The sequence below is a fragment of the Bombus vancouverensis genome, chromosome 6 (assembly GCF_051014615.1).
Source record: "Bombus vancouverensis nearcticus chromosome 6, iyBomVanc1_principal, whole genome shotgun sequence".
Lineage (NCBI taxonomy): Eukaryota > Metazoa > Arthropoda > Insecta > Hymenoptera > Apidae > Bombus > Bombus vancouverensis.
Genome location: NC_134916.1, coordinates 14,469,546 through 14,483,129, shown reverse-complemented (window position 1 = coordinate 14,483,129; position 13,584 = coordinate 14,469,546). Strand labels below are relative to the sequence as shown.

Sequence of the window (13,584 nt, the reverse complement as noted above, 5' to 3'; positions counted from 1 at the left end):
ATTCATTATAAATTAATCATTTTATGAACATTTCGAATAATAATTAAGATGTACTTAAAGCGCCATCTACCGAACTCAAAACCATATAAAATTTACATATGGCGAACTCGCCATGTTATTTCTATTTACTAATTTATTGATATATTTACTAAATACATTTAATTTCGAAGAAATTGTATGCAAAAGAAAACTACCATATAGTGATCGTGGTGATTAAAGCAATTATATGGTTTTATGACTCGAAGGCCGGTGATGCCATCGCTATCGGGAGTTTTTGGTGAACAAATAGAGGTTAGCTTTTTGAATTTATCCGCTTACATGTTTTATTGTAACGTCTAATTAGTAATTTCTAATCGTAGGACTACGAAGTATTAAACTTACTTGGGAAAGGGGGTTTTGCTAGTGTATATAGAGCAAAATGTTTGCGCAGTGGTATAGAAGTCGCAATAAAAATGGTAATCCAAATAATCCTTTAAATTAAATATACGTACACATATCAATTGACATGTATTTAAAACAATTATTGTAAACAAACATTTAAATAGTTATTGTAAATAATTTTAGATCGACAAAAAATTGATGCAAGCTGCTGGGATGGTGGATAGAGTGGGTCAAGAAATAGCAATTCATTCGAAATTAAAGAACCCGGCTATTCTTGAACTGTACACAGTTTTCCAAGATGCTAATTATGTTTATTTGGTATTAGAATTATGTCATAATGGAGAACTTCAACGTTATTTTAAAATGCAAGGCTCTCGTGCATTGTCTGAAGCACAAGCTGGTCATATAATTAGTCAAGTAGTGCAAGGATTATTATATTTACACTCATACCAGATACTTCACAGAGATATGTCTTTGTCGAATTTGCTTCTGACTAAGGACATGCAAGTGGTAAAAAAACCTATTTAGTAAAATTATATGATCTTTGAATGTGATAATTAAACTGGATGCATTAAAAGTAATTTAATCTTAATTTATAGAAAATAGCAGATTTTGGTCTAGCTACCCAATTAACAAGACCTGATGAAAAACACTTAACTATGTGTGGTACTCCTAATTATATATCACCAGAGGTCTGTCAAATAATTTGTAATTATATGTAAGGAATATAGAATAATTAGAATATAATACTAATTGCTTATATTATTGTAGATAGCAACAAGGTCGTCACATGGTTTGGAAGCAGATGTATGGAGTTTAGGATGCATGCTATATACTCTATTAGTTGGCAAACCTCCATTTGATACAGATGCTGTTAAAAGCACTTTGACACGTGTGGTGATGGCTGATTATATTATGCCAGCTCATTTATCAGATAATGCTAAAGACCTAATAGATAAGTTATTAAAAAAGAATCCAAAAGATAGAATCCGCTTGCGTGATATTCCGAAACATCCGTTTATCACTAATATAAAAAAAAATAAATTATACAATGTAAGTAATAAATAAAAAGATCGTGTAAAAAATCAACCAGCTTATTATAGATATTTGTATTAATAGGAAAAGAATAATATGAACAAAGGATTATTGGGAGATGGTATCATTGATTCAGGGGTTGGAAGAACATTGTCTTCATATGAAAGGCCAAGAATGCGTTGTAGGTCGGAAGAGAGAATATCATCAACACCCATTATGTCTAGTGCTCTTGGACCTATGTTTAGCGCGAAAAGTGATCCTTCATCCGAGCCTGTTGTAAGAATGCATTCACAAAGAACAAATGCTATAGATTATCGCGCTAAAGAATATCCCGTATTAACTGGAATACCATTAGTACCACAAAGTAAAGTTTTCTCACAATGTGAGCTTTATACCAGTTCCAATGCATATCAGGAAAGTGACAAACACAAGTATGATAAACATAGGAAAAAAGAAAAAGCTGAAAATTGTTCTGAAAATACAGAAAACGGTGGAAAATTATCAGTCTCACCTTTGTCTTCTAAAAGATTGCAACCTGTGAGACATAAGACAAAAACTGCAATTCTTACTATTTTAGATAATGGTGAAGTTTGCGTCGAGTTTATTAAACGTAGAAATGGCATGGTATGTATTAAAAAATTAATGTTTAAATAAATTTTTCACGTGAATATATATATAATTGCCTTTCTGTTGTAGGAAAAAATAAGTGAAGTGTGTCGAATATCGAACGATGGTTTAAGAATTATTCTCTACAAACCAACATCATTAACGAATATTGGTAATCAACCACTCCCGTTACCGACTCGTGGGGCAGATAGCATTTATTCATACGAAAATTTACCTGCCCATCATCACAAAAAGTACATATATGCTTCTCGTTTCATAAAACTTGTAAAAGCAAAAACTCCGAAATTAACGATGTATACTGAACGATCAAAATGTCAGTTTATGGAAAATGGACCACATCCAAATTGTGAAATTCACTTTTATGATGGAGTAAAGGTATAAAAATAAATATCATAAATTATAGGTAAATATTGAAGACATTAAGATTTTTATCCTTATAGATTGAACGTGTTGATGGTATAGTAAAAATAATGGAAAGGAGTGATGGTTCCACTTATGTCGAGGGTGAATTTCCATCCCATTTAGATACATATTACGAACACTATTCAGAATGTTATCAGCGTTGTTTGTTGATAGAGTCTACTTTAACATCTTTAGAAACAGCTACTGGATATTCCTGCTTTCCTATTCTTATTGGACGTAAGCCCAATACGGCTTTGAGTGATTCTCCTTGTTTACAAGGAAAAGAGAATATTTCGCAAGCAACAAACAATGCACCCGTCGTAAGTAACAAAATACGTATAATTTCTTTAATAAAATATACATAATTTTATAAATTAAAAAAAAAATATTAATAATATACATAATTGATTAATATTGTAGATGCCATCTTTTGATGCTAGTTCTGTTATTTCGACGGTAGCATCGCGGTCTCGAAAAATGAATTCTATACGAAATATTGGTAACAGTTTTTGTAAAGTATCAATTCCAGGTATAGGTACTGCGACAAAATTATCTTCTGGAGACATTCATGTTGATTACAGAGATGGTTCTACTTTAACTGTAGGTATATTTATAAATTACATTAATAATATTAGAATCAGTAAAATGAGATAACATAATTTGATCAAATTTATTATTTTAAGCTAAGTCCTCAGAGCAATGGCAATGATATAATCTATAAAGGTAATAATGGTATGGTTATAAAATATAATCAGAATTATCAACAAAACGTGGAAGTACCACATATTGTTAAAGAAAAATTATGCCACCTACCTGGAGTTATTAAATACTTTGCTCAACCGAAGAGTAAGAACATCCGGTAGTTTTTAGCTATACATTTAGATATAAAATGTTTTGTATAAAATATAGAGAGTGGGCCAAATAAAATATTCTAAGCTATTTCTACCCAAATTAGTGCAGACACGGACTTTTTTTTTGAACTATTACATATCTATGCAACAAATTTTTCTTGGGCGACTACTGGAGGAACAAACGAAATAATATTTGCCATTTTTAACAGGCAAATAAGATATACATAGTCTAAAAAATAGTGACGAAGAATACTTTTCTGATTTAAAATTTATAGAAAACTTTATTAATATATGATAATATTAATATAACTTTCTATTATAAAAAATAGGAGGAGCTCCTCTTTGTTCCCTCAGCAAATTACTCCCTGGCTTTCCCATCCCATTTAATTAAAAAAAAAGTGGAGCCTTGTTTGCATTTATTTCAAAGAAAATAACTTGGAATACCTTATTTAACTCGCTCTTTGAAAAGTAATTTTCTTATAATAAGAGCAAAATTATATTTTTTATATTTACATAGCATATATACAATATCTTTTAAGTAGTTGATTTTTTAAATATAAGGAGGTAGATACATCTTAATTTTTTTTCTATATTTCTAAACTTATATCAGAATTTTATTATATAAGATTCTATAATAAAAGATTTAATATCTTTTATGCTATCATATACAAAATATAAAATCAAATGTAATTTTCAGTCAAATTTAAAATAAAGGTATCCAAGTCAATAAAAACTACAGCTATAATTCATTACTAGAATAATAGTTGATTGTAGTAAAAAGGAACAGTATGTTTGATTTATTACGTGCCCTACAATCTATAATCGAGAGGACAACGATCCCATTCACTTTTCCTTTTGTCGCCATATTGGTTTGTTTTAAAAGCTTATTCAAAAACAAATGATATTCTCCAAAAATACATATATTTTACTTAAAACGCAATAATTACTACACAATATTAACATATCCAGATTTATTCTGCTAAACCAGACAAATAAAGTAGAAGAAAATATTTTCGAAATATTCTAAGGGCCAATTAATAATAATAGTCTGTCAGAACCCGTAGAATCTCTATTAACAAATGGTGTAATGTGCTGATGTGTAATTACGAGAAACGTGTAGGATGTTGTTCACTAATACAGTAGAATGACATCCAATTACGACATTAATTGAGAGAATTCTAGCATTGTAGTCTCAGAATCTACAACGGGCAGTGCCCACCTAAAACGAACTTAACCTTGAACAACATTAAAATCGAAAGATGGGTAAGCAACAAATTTACAACAATTGTTTATTTATGTACGATAGTGATAAAAGGTCTTCTCCCTCGAATAGAAACCTTTCCTAGTAACGATCTAATATCGCGGGTAATCGTACGATATGCATGATAATCTTATCTGTCATACATATATGTGGAAACATTACTCATTCATCGTTTAATCATCGCTTCATACTTCGTTCAAACGAATGTTAGAGTCATTTATGATTAAAGATGAGGAACGATCAAGATGCAAGTGATAGTTTACCGTTACGTAGACGGTTTAATAGTAATATTAGTATAGATAGATTTTCCGAAAAAAGTCTTCATATGCTTGATTATGAATATCGATCTTGTAGTAAGTTCTTTATAATATAAACTTACGTATATGTTAGTATACAAACTTTAGAAGTCAGTAATAACCTGTTTTATAACTTTTGAGACAATATCATTAATTTATATATACTAAATCATTAATAAATTATTTTTTTAACGTCTGTAGGGAGTATGTGCAATGATTGTATGGCCAGAGTACCATATGCAACTCTTATTGCAACAATAATGTGTTGCTTAGGAGTTGGTATATTCTGTGGTACAATGTATAGAGGTGTTACATTGGGCTCTTTAATGATGGATCAGGTAAGTTGTCACTATAATCCTATTATAATGTTCTTTTTATATACATTATACATTTAATGTGTTTGTTTATAATTATGTATTTAAGGTATTTCATTTAAGACTTGGATGGTTAGAGCCTGTTCAATTGACTTTTGCAACACTTGGTGCTAGTATGGCAGCTTTAGGTTTTATGATATTATGTGTTGGTTGTCTTGCAACTGGAGCTACAAGACATAAAGTATATAGAGCCTGGAGGTCCAGAGTTGGTGGGCGTATCTCATGTGCTGTTGTATGTAACTTTAATGTTATTAGTTATAATATCACAGTATGAAGTAGCATAAATAGAATATTCTTTACATTTTTTAGTTCATGACAATTACTTATATATTACAATTAGGATGGCTCCTAATATTTGCATTTTTGGTTATAATCGCTTGGATTTTTACTATATTCTGGGGTTTATGCAGTAATCCTCGTGTCCAGTCTCTTGATCAATGCATTGATTTCACTCAATTTAGTAAGTACAATTTATTTGTGTTTTAAATGCATTTATTAATTAATTAATTACTATGGGTAGATAAAATTTCATATACTATATTTCTTGAAGGTTTTATATTTCCAAATAATACAAGAGTAGAGGATATGAAAGTATGTGGACCACAAGAAGTGAAATTATTTTGTAAAGATTTTGTTGAAAAAGCAGAGATCATGTTTATTTTAGCAACAGTAGCTGCCATGTTGGTTGTATTAAGTCTCATACATTATTTAATGTGTTTATCTGCTAACTATGCACATATTAGAGATCATGAGAAGTTTCAAGAATTACAAGAACTTCAATACCTGCAAGATCCAGGAGATCCAGATTCTCCTCAACCCGGTATGGGAACTTTGAGCTCGCACCATCGTGTCAAGGATAGATTCTAGGATACGGCCCGCGAGATCTTCGCGATGAACCCCCTATAACTTTAACATTCTTGTTTACGAAACATTGAAGACATCTACTCTAGAATTAATAATGAATTTGATGTTATTCTTCTCTATGTACCTAAATTCAGTATTCTACTAATTGATTAATGTTGTAGTAGTTTACTGATCGAGGATCTTGCGGGAACATTTTATGCCGTCCATTTTCTGCGACTGTCTTGTTAGCATTTATTTTGTTTTAAAGGTATGAATTCGTTAAGTAATGTTTTAAGGCAAATAAGATTTCATCTTTCATAATATTAATTCCTTCGATTATTTGTTGAACTTCTATGTATGCAGTGTAAGACATACGAGAACATTCCATATTTCGTACATATTTGTTGATAAAGTATAGTTTATTTTGAGCGAAACTGTATATACGTGCGAGATACGAGTAATATAAGCGCACAGAGAGTATTCTTTCTAAACTATTTGCTATACAAAGATATGCTTATATATACTTATAATTCGTACTCACAAATTTCTACTATGCATTAATATATTGTTTCATATTACAAGTTTATTTAATATTATCTTTATATTATGTAAGACTATAAATGCAGACTGCATCTATTTGATGTCATTCTAACAGAGATTTTTTTTACATGAAAGGTGCAGCTTTTTTGTACCTCTTTAGGATAAAATAAGAAAATTACTGATATGATGTATTACTAGTGAAGTATTTTAATTATGTTTGAGGAAAGAGCCAAATAATTATATTTTAAATTTTCTACTTATATTTAGTAAATGATAAAAATACTTAAAAGATCTATAATTTAATAATTATGATTTTTTCCAACATGCATAGTTCAGTTTTATGTCACAGATCTATTGCTATTTTATAAAAGATCAAATTATACCGTAAAAAATGTTAAATGTTAAAAAGACAATATGAAGATAATTCTAATTATACTTTATGCACAAATCTTAACTGTGCCAAATCTAATACGATTTAAATTATGAGAAATTATCACGTATATTGTACGTTATCGCTAAGAGACAGATTTTAAAAATGGATATATCTAAAATCTAGAATAGCAAGTATAACTTGCAATAATTTCGTACTTGCTCAAATTCTTTAATAGCAATTCAAAATACCAAATCAAATTGGATGTGCATACGTTGAAAAAAATTCTGTATATTACATATACGTAATAAGAACATATCAAACTGAGGATTGTACTTTATCTACACAAATTTGCAATAGAATAATCAAATAAGTAAAATTAATGCACAAATTACATATAATAAAAAATGTGTTTATTGTTTTCCTCGAGATACATTCTTATTTCTTGAGATACATTCTTATTTCTAAACAATTGTATATTTCTGTAAGATCGAATAAAAAAATACTTTCTACTCAAATTGTATGTTCAGTGTTTACAAATATTTCTGAAGTTTCTTTGAGAATGGTATAATGTCTTTATTATATGTACATTAATAGATAAATTTAATTCTTCAATATGTACAATTAATTACAATTTGTACAATAGTATAAATTAATGTCTATAGATTATTCATCATCAAACTGAAGATCCAATTCCAAATCAAGAGCACACACTTCTTGTAAGGTATTAATGAATGTATATCGCGAAAATATCATGTACAACTTTCGAAACCAAACATATTGTGACTTGTGTGCAGCCATAGCCTTCTGTAAAGGTAATTCCTATATGTTAGCAACTATGATCGATATGATATGAAATTATATATGTTAACTGCACACTTACTTTTATACTATTTTTTTGATCATATGTTATTAAATACCAATATGAAGCAGATAACAAACTAATTGGCAAATCTAAAAGTTGTACATACTTTCTAATTATATTCACAGATTCTAAAACATATAGTTTACAATCTGGAAAGAGATTCAATTATTTAAAGTGTTTTATATATCAATTTAATACACCAATAAATAATACTAACAATATGGTACTTTTTTTTCTATGCATAATGCAGCTATGGCATAGTATAAAGAAATGTGATTCTTATGTTTGCTTATTCCATGTTTATCAAATGTTACAACTGCATTGATTTTATAAATCTCTACATGTTGCAAAACACATTCTGCCACTACCTCTGTTGGCCATTGTACATTTTGATCATCAGGTAACTCTGTACTCCTATACATGTATTTATTGAACTAAGATAGAAGATTAAAAAGGTAATATTGAACTGTATTCAAATAATTACCAAGAAGTTATTTTGTAAATTAGATAGATGAAACAATTTCTTACATCACTATAGTTACATTATCTTCTGGAATTCCTAATAGTTTTGCACATTGCCATAATTCTTCTTTCCTCTTCTTATCCCCACCTAAAATGATATGTAGAGATTTTTTAACATCCAGAATATGAAAATTCATATGGGATTAATAAACGTACCATTGCTAAGACAGAGGAGGTAAATCTTACTAGCCTTTGATCTTGTAACCCAGTACATCAGTGGACCAAAAAACATGACCTCATCATCAGGATGAGCTGTAACTAACAGTATTCTGGCAGGTGGACCCGGAAGCTGCCACACTGTGTGGTTAACTCTCTTCAAGATTGAATAAAGAGAAATACAAACGCAAAAATACGCAGTAACAGCTATTAGCAACTGCCATGAAATTTCATTGATGTAAAACCACCACCAACAAATTATTTCATTAATTTGTATACTAAGATATTCTCTAATTAAATGGAGATCTATCATGTTGAATATGGTGATATATGAACTATTTTCACTTACGAATATTACGGTCCTGTCATACTTCTGGAAGAGTAAACTATTTCGTTAGAATTAGAGACAACATTTCTTTTGTTTAAAGGACTTTGCAAGGTTATGTTATACGAGATAATAGGATTGAGCGCCATACTTGAGTACGTTAATACAAATTCACTATTGTAATGCTTGTATACTCTGCTCCTGAGACTATTATTATTTGTTAAATTATTTTCTTTTATAAATAAAAAATCTAGATATTCCTTAGTACTTATTCAAATTACTTTTACTAACATTCAATTATATGATTAATGTGTAGGAATTTTGATATAATTATTTCAAGTTTTAGTTATTTTATATATCGTTAATTGTTGTCTTTCATAAAATTAAAAATTCACTCAACAATGAAGTCTATGGCAATATTGATTACGTTCTATAAGGAATCATGTAGTATTTGAAATAGAACATTACTAGAAGTTTAATTTTTAAATCGTCTTGTAATTTATGAATTTATTTCTTTTCTACAATTGTACGTACAAGTCAGATTATATTTGTTCATTAAACTTTGTCTTCACATTATTTTGAATCCTTTATCACGGGTAAATTGTTGATATTACAACAGAGTTACCAAGAAGTAAAAGTCTCTAGATTTAAAATTTTGACTATAGATCTCTCGAATCTTTTTAAAAGACAGTAATCTTTTATCATATATTCTGTAATTGTATGAAAATAATTATTTACTTCAAGTAATTTCACAGAAGCGCACCTAATTATTTGTAAGTTATGCAATTTATATTTTGGAAAAAATCGATACTACGCCAATGAGCGTCATTTATTATATCGAGTAACTTTACAGATGCATGAAACTAGGTTATATTTAGTATTCTGAAAATTTAATAAACAAAATTTCTACCATGGACATAAAAAAAGAAGTGGATCTATACCGTGATACACCTATCAGATATTTGGGTAATGAAAGACTATTGTAGTCGCTTTTTTAAACAGTTTCTTATTATTTTCATTCATTAACATTATGAATGACATTTTTGATTCCCTTTTCAGGATATGCAAACGAAATTGGAGAAGCTTTTAGATCTATAGTTCCAAATTCAATTGTATGGCTCAGTTACGCTGTAGCCAGTGGCTACGTTCTTGCAGACACAATTAACAATGGCTTTAAAGCTTATCAAGTAAGCAATTCATAAGAAAAATATTATTTAAACATACTATACATATTAATAAGACTACTATAAATATGAATTGTATGTTTCAGGATAATGTAACTCAAAAAGCAACAAAAAATACTGTACTTTCCATGACAGACACTTTATTGTGGCAGTCATTTGCATCTGTAGTTGTGCCTGGTTTGACGATTAACAGAGTTTGCGCTGCTGTTCAATTTGTACAAAAAAGAAGTAATAATGTGTTCTTAAAAAGCAAATGGATTCCAACCATTATTGGTTTAGCATCCATACCTTTCATAATACGTCCTATAGACAATATAGTAGAAGAAACAATGAATGTAACATACAGAAGGTGGATAGGATACTATCCAAAATGACCATTAATTAATAATATATGATTATTCAGAGCTGTTCGAGAATAGATCTTAGATTTATTCGGTTTTCGAATGAAACGAAAACATTTTCGCTTGTACATTACTCTAGCATAAAAATGCTAATATAATATTACTGAAAGTTATCTATTTTATTATACTATACACGTTGAATTTTGTATTGCATTGCTCAATATCTTGGAACATGTATTCGAAAACAAATCCGAATGCTTTGTTAAAAACAAACAAATAAAATTCGTTATTGTTATTTTTGTTTTTCTCTCATTTCATTTTTGTGTATGCCAATTTGATCAAAGATGGTTTTTTTCTACTAATATCTACAACAAGAACAACAAACGAGCATATAAACATTATAATTTTCTAATATTGCGCTGATACATCGAACTTTTTTATTAATCATATATTACTTACGTTACTTATGTCGGTATCTATCACTTCAAACTAGAGCGCGCGAAGTAGAATTGTCCAATATATAGTCAGACGCACTGAACATGCTTATCAAGCTCAAAATTCTAAATCGAACGCAACAAATAACACATATTATTACATTATACTGTTTATTTTGAAACAACTGTACCTTACATAATAGAGAATATGTTTCATAATAAAAAAATAACTCGTCGAAAAAAAGAACGACTATCTAAAAGATATTACATAAATGTTTCTTTTCCTTCTTCTATTACCCTCGTATCTTTTATATTTTTATTTGAAATATCAGTTCATAATTTTCTCTCGTTTGATCGCGAGACTTAAATAAACGATGGAGATTCGTTGAAAAATCAATAATAATTACCGTAGACGGAAAATCGTAACTCATAGGCCACGTTCATTTTCCCATTTATCGTCTTGTCGGGTCAAACGAGCTAGCCGCAGAACAATGGGTCGACATTGCATAGGAACGAATAGCCTGTCATACCTGTGACATATATTTTTTCGTCACAGGTACAATCACTACGTCAACCGACAAGAAAAACTAATCGTATTTCTTTGTTCGCGGAACTGACTTCGCGATTTTGCAAGACGAACTACGCGCCAAATACGGATAGAACATTTTGTTCCTACTACGAATCTACGATTTCAAGTACGATACGCATCGTAATGTGTACGAATCGGCAAGGGATTCATTTTTATTCCATTATCGTTAGATTGTGGTTTTTTTAAGTATTTATGGGGAATTTGAAGGTGCAAAATACACAGATTGCGTATAACATACAAAAATATATAAAATATAAAAATATATGGTACTCGTTATAATATCAAGGAAACTAAACAATTGCCCACCTAAATTCCACTTTTTAATTATACGAATTTGCATAAATATCTGCAGCCTAATTATCATATCTTTTATATGTTTTCCATTTGTTTTCCTTTTTCTGTGTACGGAACACGAGCGCATACGGTAGTGAATTTCTCATTTTCGTAAAATTAACTATCCTTCTATTCGATCTACTAAAACGCCTTGTAGACGAGATACTTGGAGGTTAAGTAGAATCTGATTTGGGAAGAGGCATCAATTTCTCGCTAATTAATTCTCATACAGTTATTACGTATTATAGCATTTTATTGCCTCTTAAAAGTTGGCGCAATACGATTTACTGCTGGTCGAGTTGCGGATAAAACGTGCAAAAAAATCCAACGCCCGGGGATTCTCGCGATTATGAAATTCCGTATATATGTCTTCGTCGTTAGATTTACAGCACAATAATAACAGGATGCACAAAAACGGAAGCATTTTAATTCTGATGTTCAAGTACTATCGACGGTTGGTAATCGGACAAATTACACGATTAGGAGATAGTGCATTGTGCAAATTAATAAAAGTCGACGATAAAATAAAAAAGATGTGTTAATAACATTTTTTAAATCGTTAAAATCATCGAATTGTTGACAACTTTGGTCGTGTAATTATTTGCGATGGAACATTTCCTTTTAAACGAACAATTGTAAAACTGAGTACAAAAACAAACAAAAACATGTGAATTAGTCAAAAGTCACAAGTTGATCAACTTTATTTTTTGAAGATTTCTTAATTTCGGTATCAGAATACATGGCTAGCTTTTTTAAATCAATTTTTTTAGATGCCAAACAATTAACCTCGATAAAATACGTCAAATTGTCTCCTATGTAATTGGTATATACGTAGATTCAAATAATTGTTTCGTTCTAACCGAATCAATTTCGAAGTTTCGATGTATCGTTTCGATCGAAAATTGTTTAGTAGATGGGTATGCAAGACTAAATAAGATAGAGGAAATTCGATTTTATGAGACTTTTTCGAAAGGATATAATTGTCCGCAGAAGGAGGATAAAATAGGACGAAGGACTATACTTACACAGGCGCTGGGTTACGAATTGACACATTCATGGGTCGGTCGATTTTTCACGGGACCCTATAATAATCTTGACAGCTTTTCAGTAGTCTATGGTCGACCCTCGTAATAAGGTTAACCAGTCCACCGTGATATAATTTATAGAGGCCACTTGTTTACGGCTAATTATGGCGGCACGCGGGCGACGAGTACGTTCTTTTTTCTCGTATGTCGTATGTCACGCGTTTCCGACAGCCGACAGTGTCTCGAGTTCGATGAAATTTAAGAACGCATCGACGTAAACGTACAACTGAGATCTGTTATCACGACCAGCGAACATATAGAGAAGCATAAACCGTGAAACCTAAATTCTTCGCACTGTTCTTCGTTATAACAAACGGGAGCGTCTATCAAACACGACGAAAATCACGCGTAGACTCTGTTCGAGTGGCAGCCGAACGCTATAAACAATGCTAATGGGCCAGCGAGCCTAACGTATTTCTCTGGTGCAAGATCGACGGAAGATAACTCGTAACCGAGAGAAAAGCAAAAGTCCACCGGTATCGATCCTTTAAAACCATCGAACAATAGCTCGAAGAGGTCCTTAATCGATAGAAAGCAACGCATTGCCTCGGTACACGCCTCCGTCACAAAACGAGCCTCGCGATAAGGTTATGTCTCGTGAGTCGAACAGAGGGCGCGTACACACATGCATACGGACAGGTATGTGTGCTATCGGCGCGAATAACGGAGCGAGGAGGAAAGAAGATCCGAGGAACGTCCGCGGGAAGGAAAGCGACGGTTTAACAGGAAAAATAAAAAAAGAAGGAAAGATGCCGTGGCCTGAGAGGAGG

General features: G+C 30.8%; 4 protein-coding genes across 6 annotated transcripts; 3 read left to right on the top strand and 1 right to left on the bottom strand.

Annotated features, from left to right (window-relative positions):
* Positions 1–95: 95 nt before the first annotated feature.
* SAK (polo like kinase SAK) lies at positions 96–4,029 on the top strand. Of its 2 annotated transcripts, XM_033335865.2 has the most exons (11): positions 96–291; positions 360–455; positions 565–891; positions 981–1,073; positions 1,153–1,434; positions 1,501–2,040; positions 2,113–2,418; positions 2,484–2,547; positions 2,620–2,765; positions 2,866–3,045; positions 3,129–4,029. In XM_033335865.2, exons 1-11 carry the CDS (start codon positions 235–237, stop codon positions 3,306–3,308), a joined length of 2,271 nt encoding a protein of 756 aa, XP_033191756.2. In that variant the 5' UTR covers positions 96–234; the 3' UTR covers positions 3,309–4,029. The 2 variants fall into 2 exon arrangements, with proteins under 2 accessions (XP_033191756.2, XP_033191755.2); XM_033335864.2 differs by having other exon boundaries at positions 2,484–2,765.
* A 135-nt stretch (positions 4,030–4,164) lies between these two features.
* On the top strand, positions 4,165–7,411 carry M6 (neuronal membrane glycoprotein M6). 2 transcript variants are annotated; one of them, XM_033335814.2, is made up of 5 exons: positions 4,165–4,559; positions 5,055–5,191; positions 5,277–5,459; positions 5,537–5,687; positions 5,778–7,411. In XM_033335814.2, exons 1-5 carry the CDS (start codon positions 4,556–4,558, stop codon positions 6,092–6,094), a joined length of 792 nt encoding a protein of 263 aa, XP_033191705.1. In that variant the 5' UTR covers positions 4,165–4,555; the 3' UTR covers positions 6,095–7,411. The 2 variants fall into 2 exon arrangements, with proteins under 2 accessions (XP_033191705.1, XP_033191704.1); XM_033335813.2 differs by lacking the exon at positions 4,165–4,559 and adding an exon at positions 4,754–4,910.
* PIG-L (phosphatidylinositol glycan anchor biosynthesis class L) lies at positions 7,377–9,184 on the bottom strand. Its single transcript, XM_033335815.2, has 5 exons — positions 8,524–9,184; positions 8,374–8,455; positions 8,063–8,259; positions 7,864–7,994; positions 7,377–7,787 (listed from the first exon to the last, which is right to left on the bottom strand). The coding sequence occupies exons 1-5, from the start codon at positions 8,834–8,836 to the stop codon at positions 7,647–7,649; spliced, it is 864 nt and encodes a 287-aa protein (XP_033191706.1). The 5' UTR covers positions 8,837–9,184; the 3' UTR covers positions 7,377–7,646.
* A 309-nt stretch (positions 9,185–9,493) lies between these two features.
* LOC117157632 (mitochondrial fission process protein 1) lies at positions 9,494–10,668 on the top strand. The gene is made up of 4 exons (XM_033335817.2): positions 9,494–9,621; positions 9,702–9,814; positions 9,908–10,035; positions 10,119–10,668. The coding sequence occupies exons 2-4, from the start codon at positions 9,760–9,762 to the stop codon at positions 10,404–10,406; spliced, it is 471 nt and encodes a 156-aa protein (XP_033191708.1). The 5' UTR covers positions 9,494–9,621; positions 9,702–9,759; the 3' UTR covers positions 10,407–10,668.
* Positions 10,669–13,584: the final 2,916 nt, after the last annotated feature.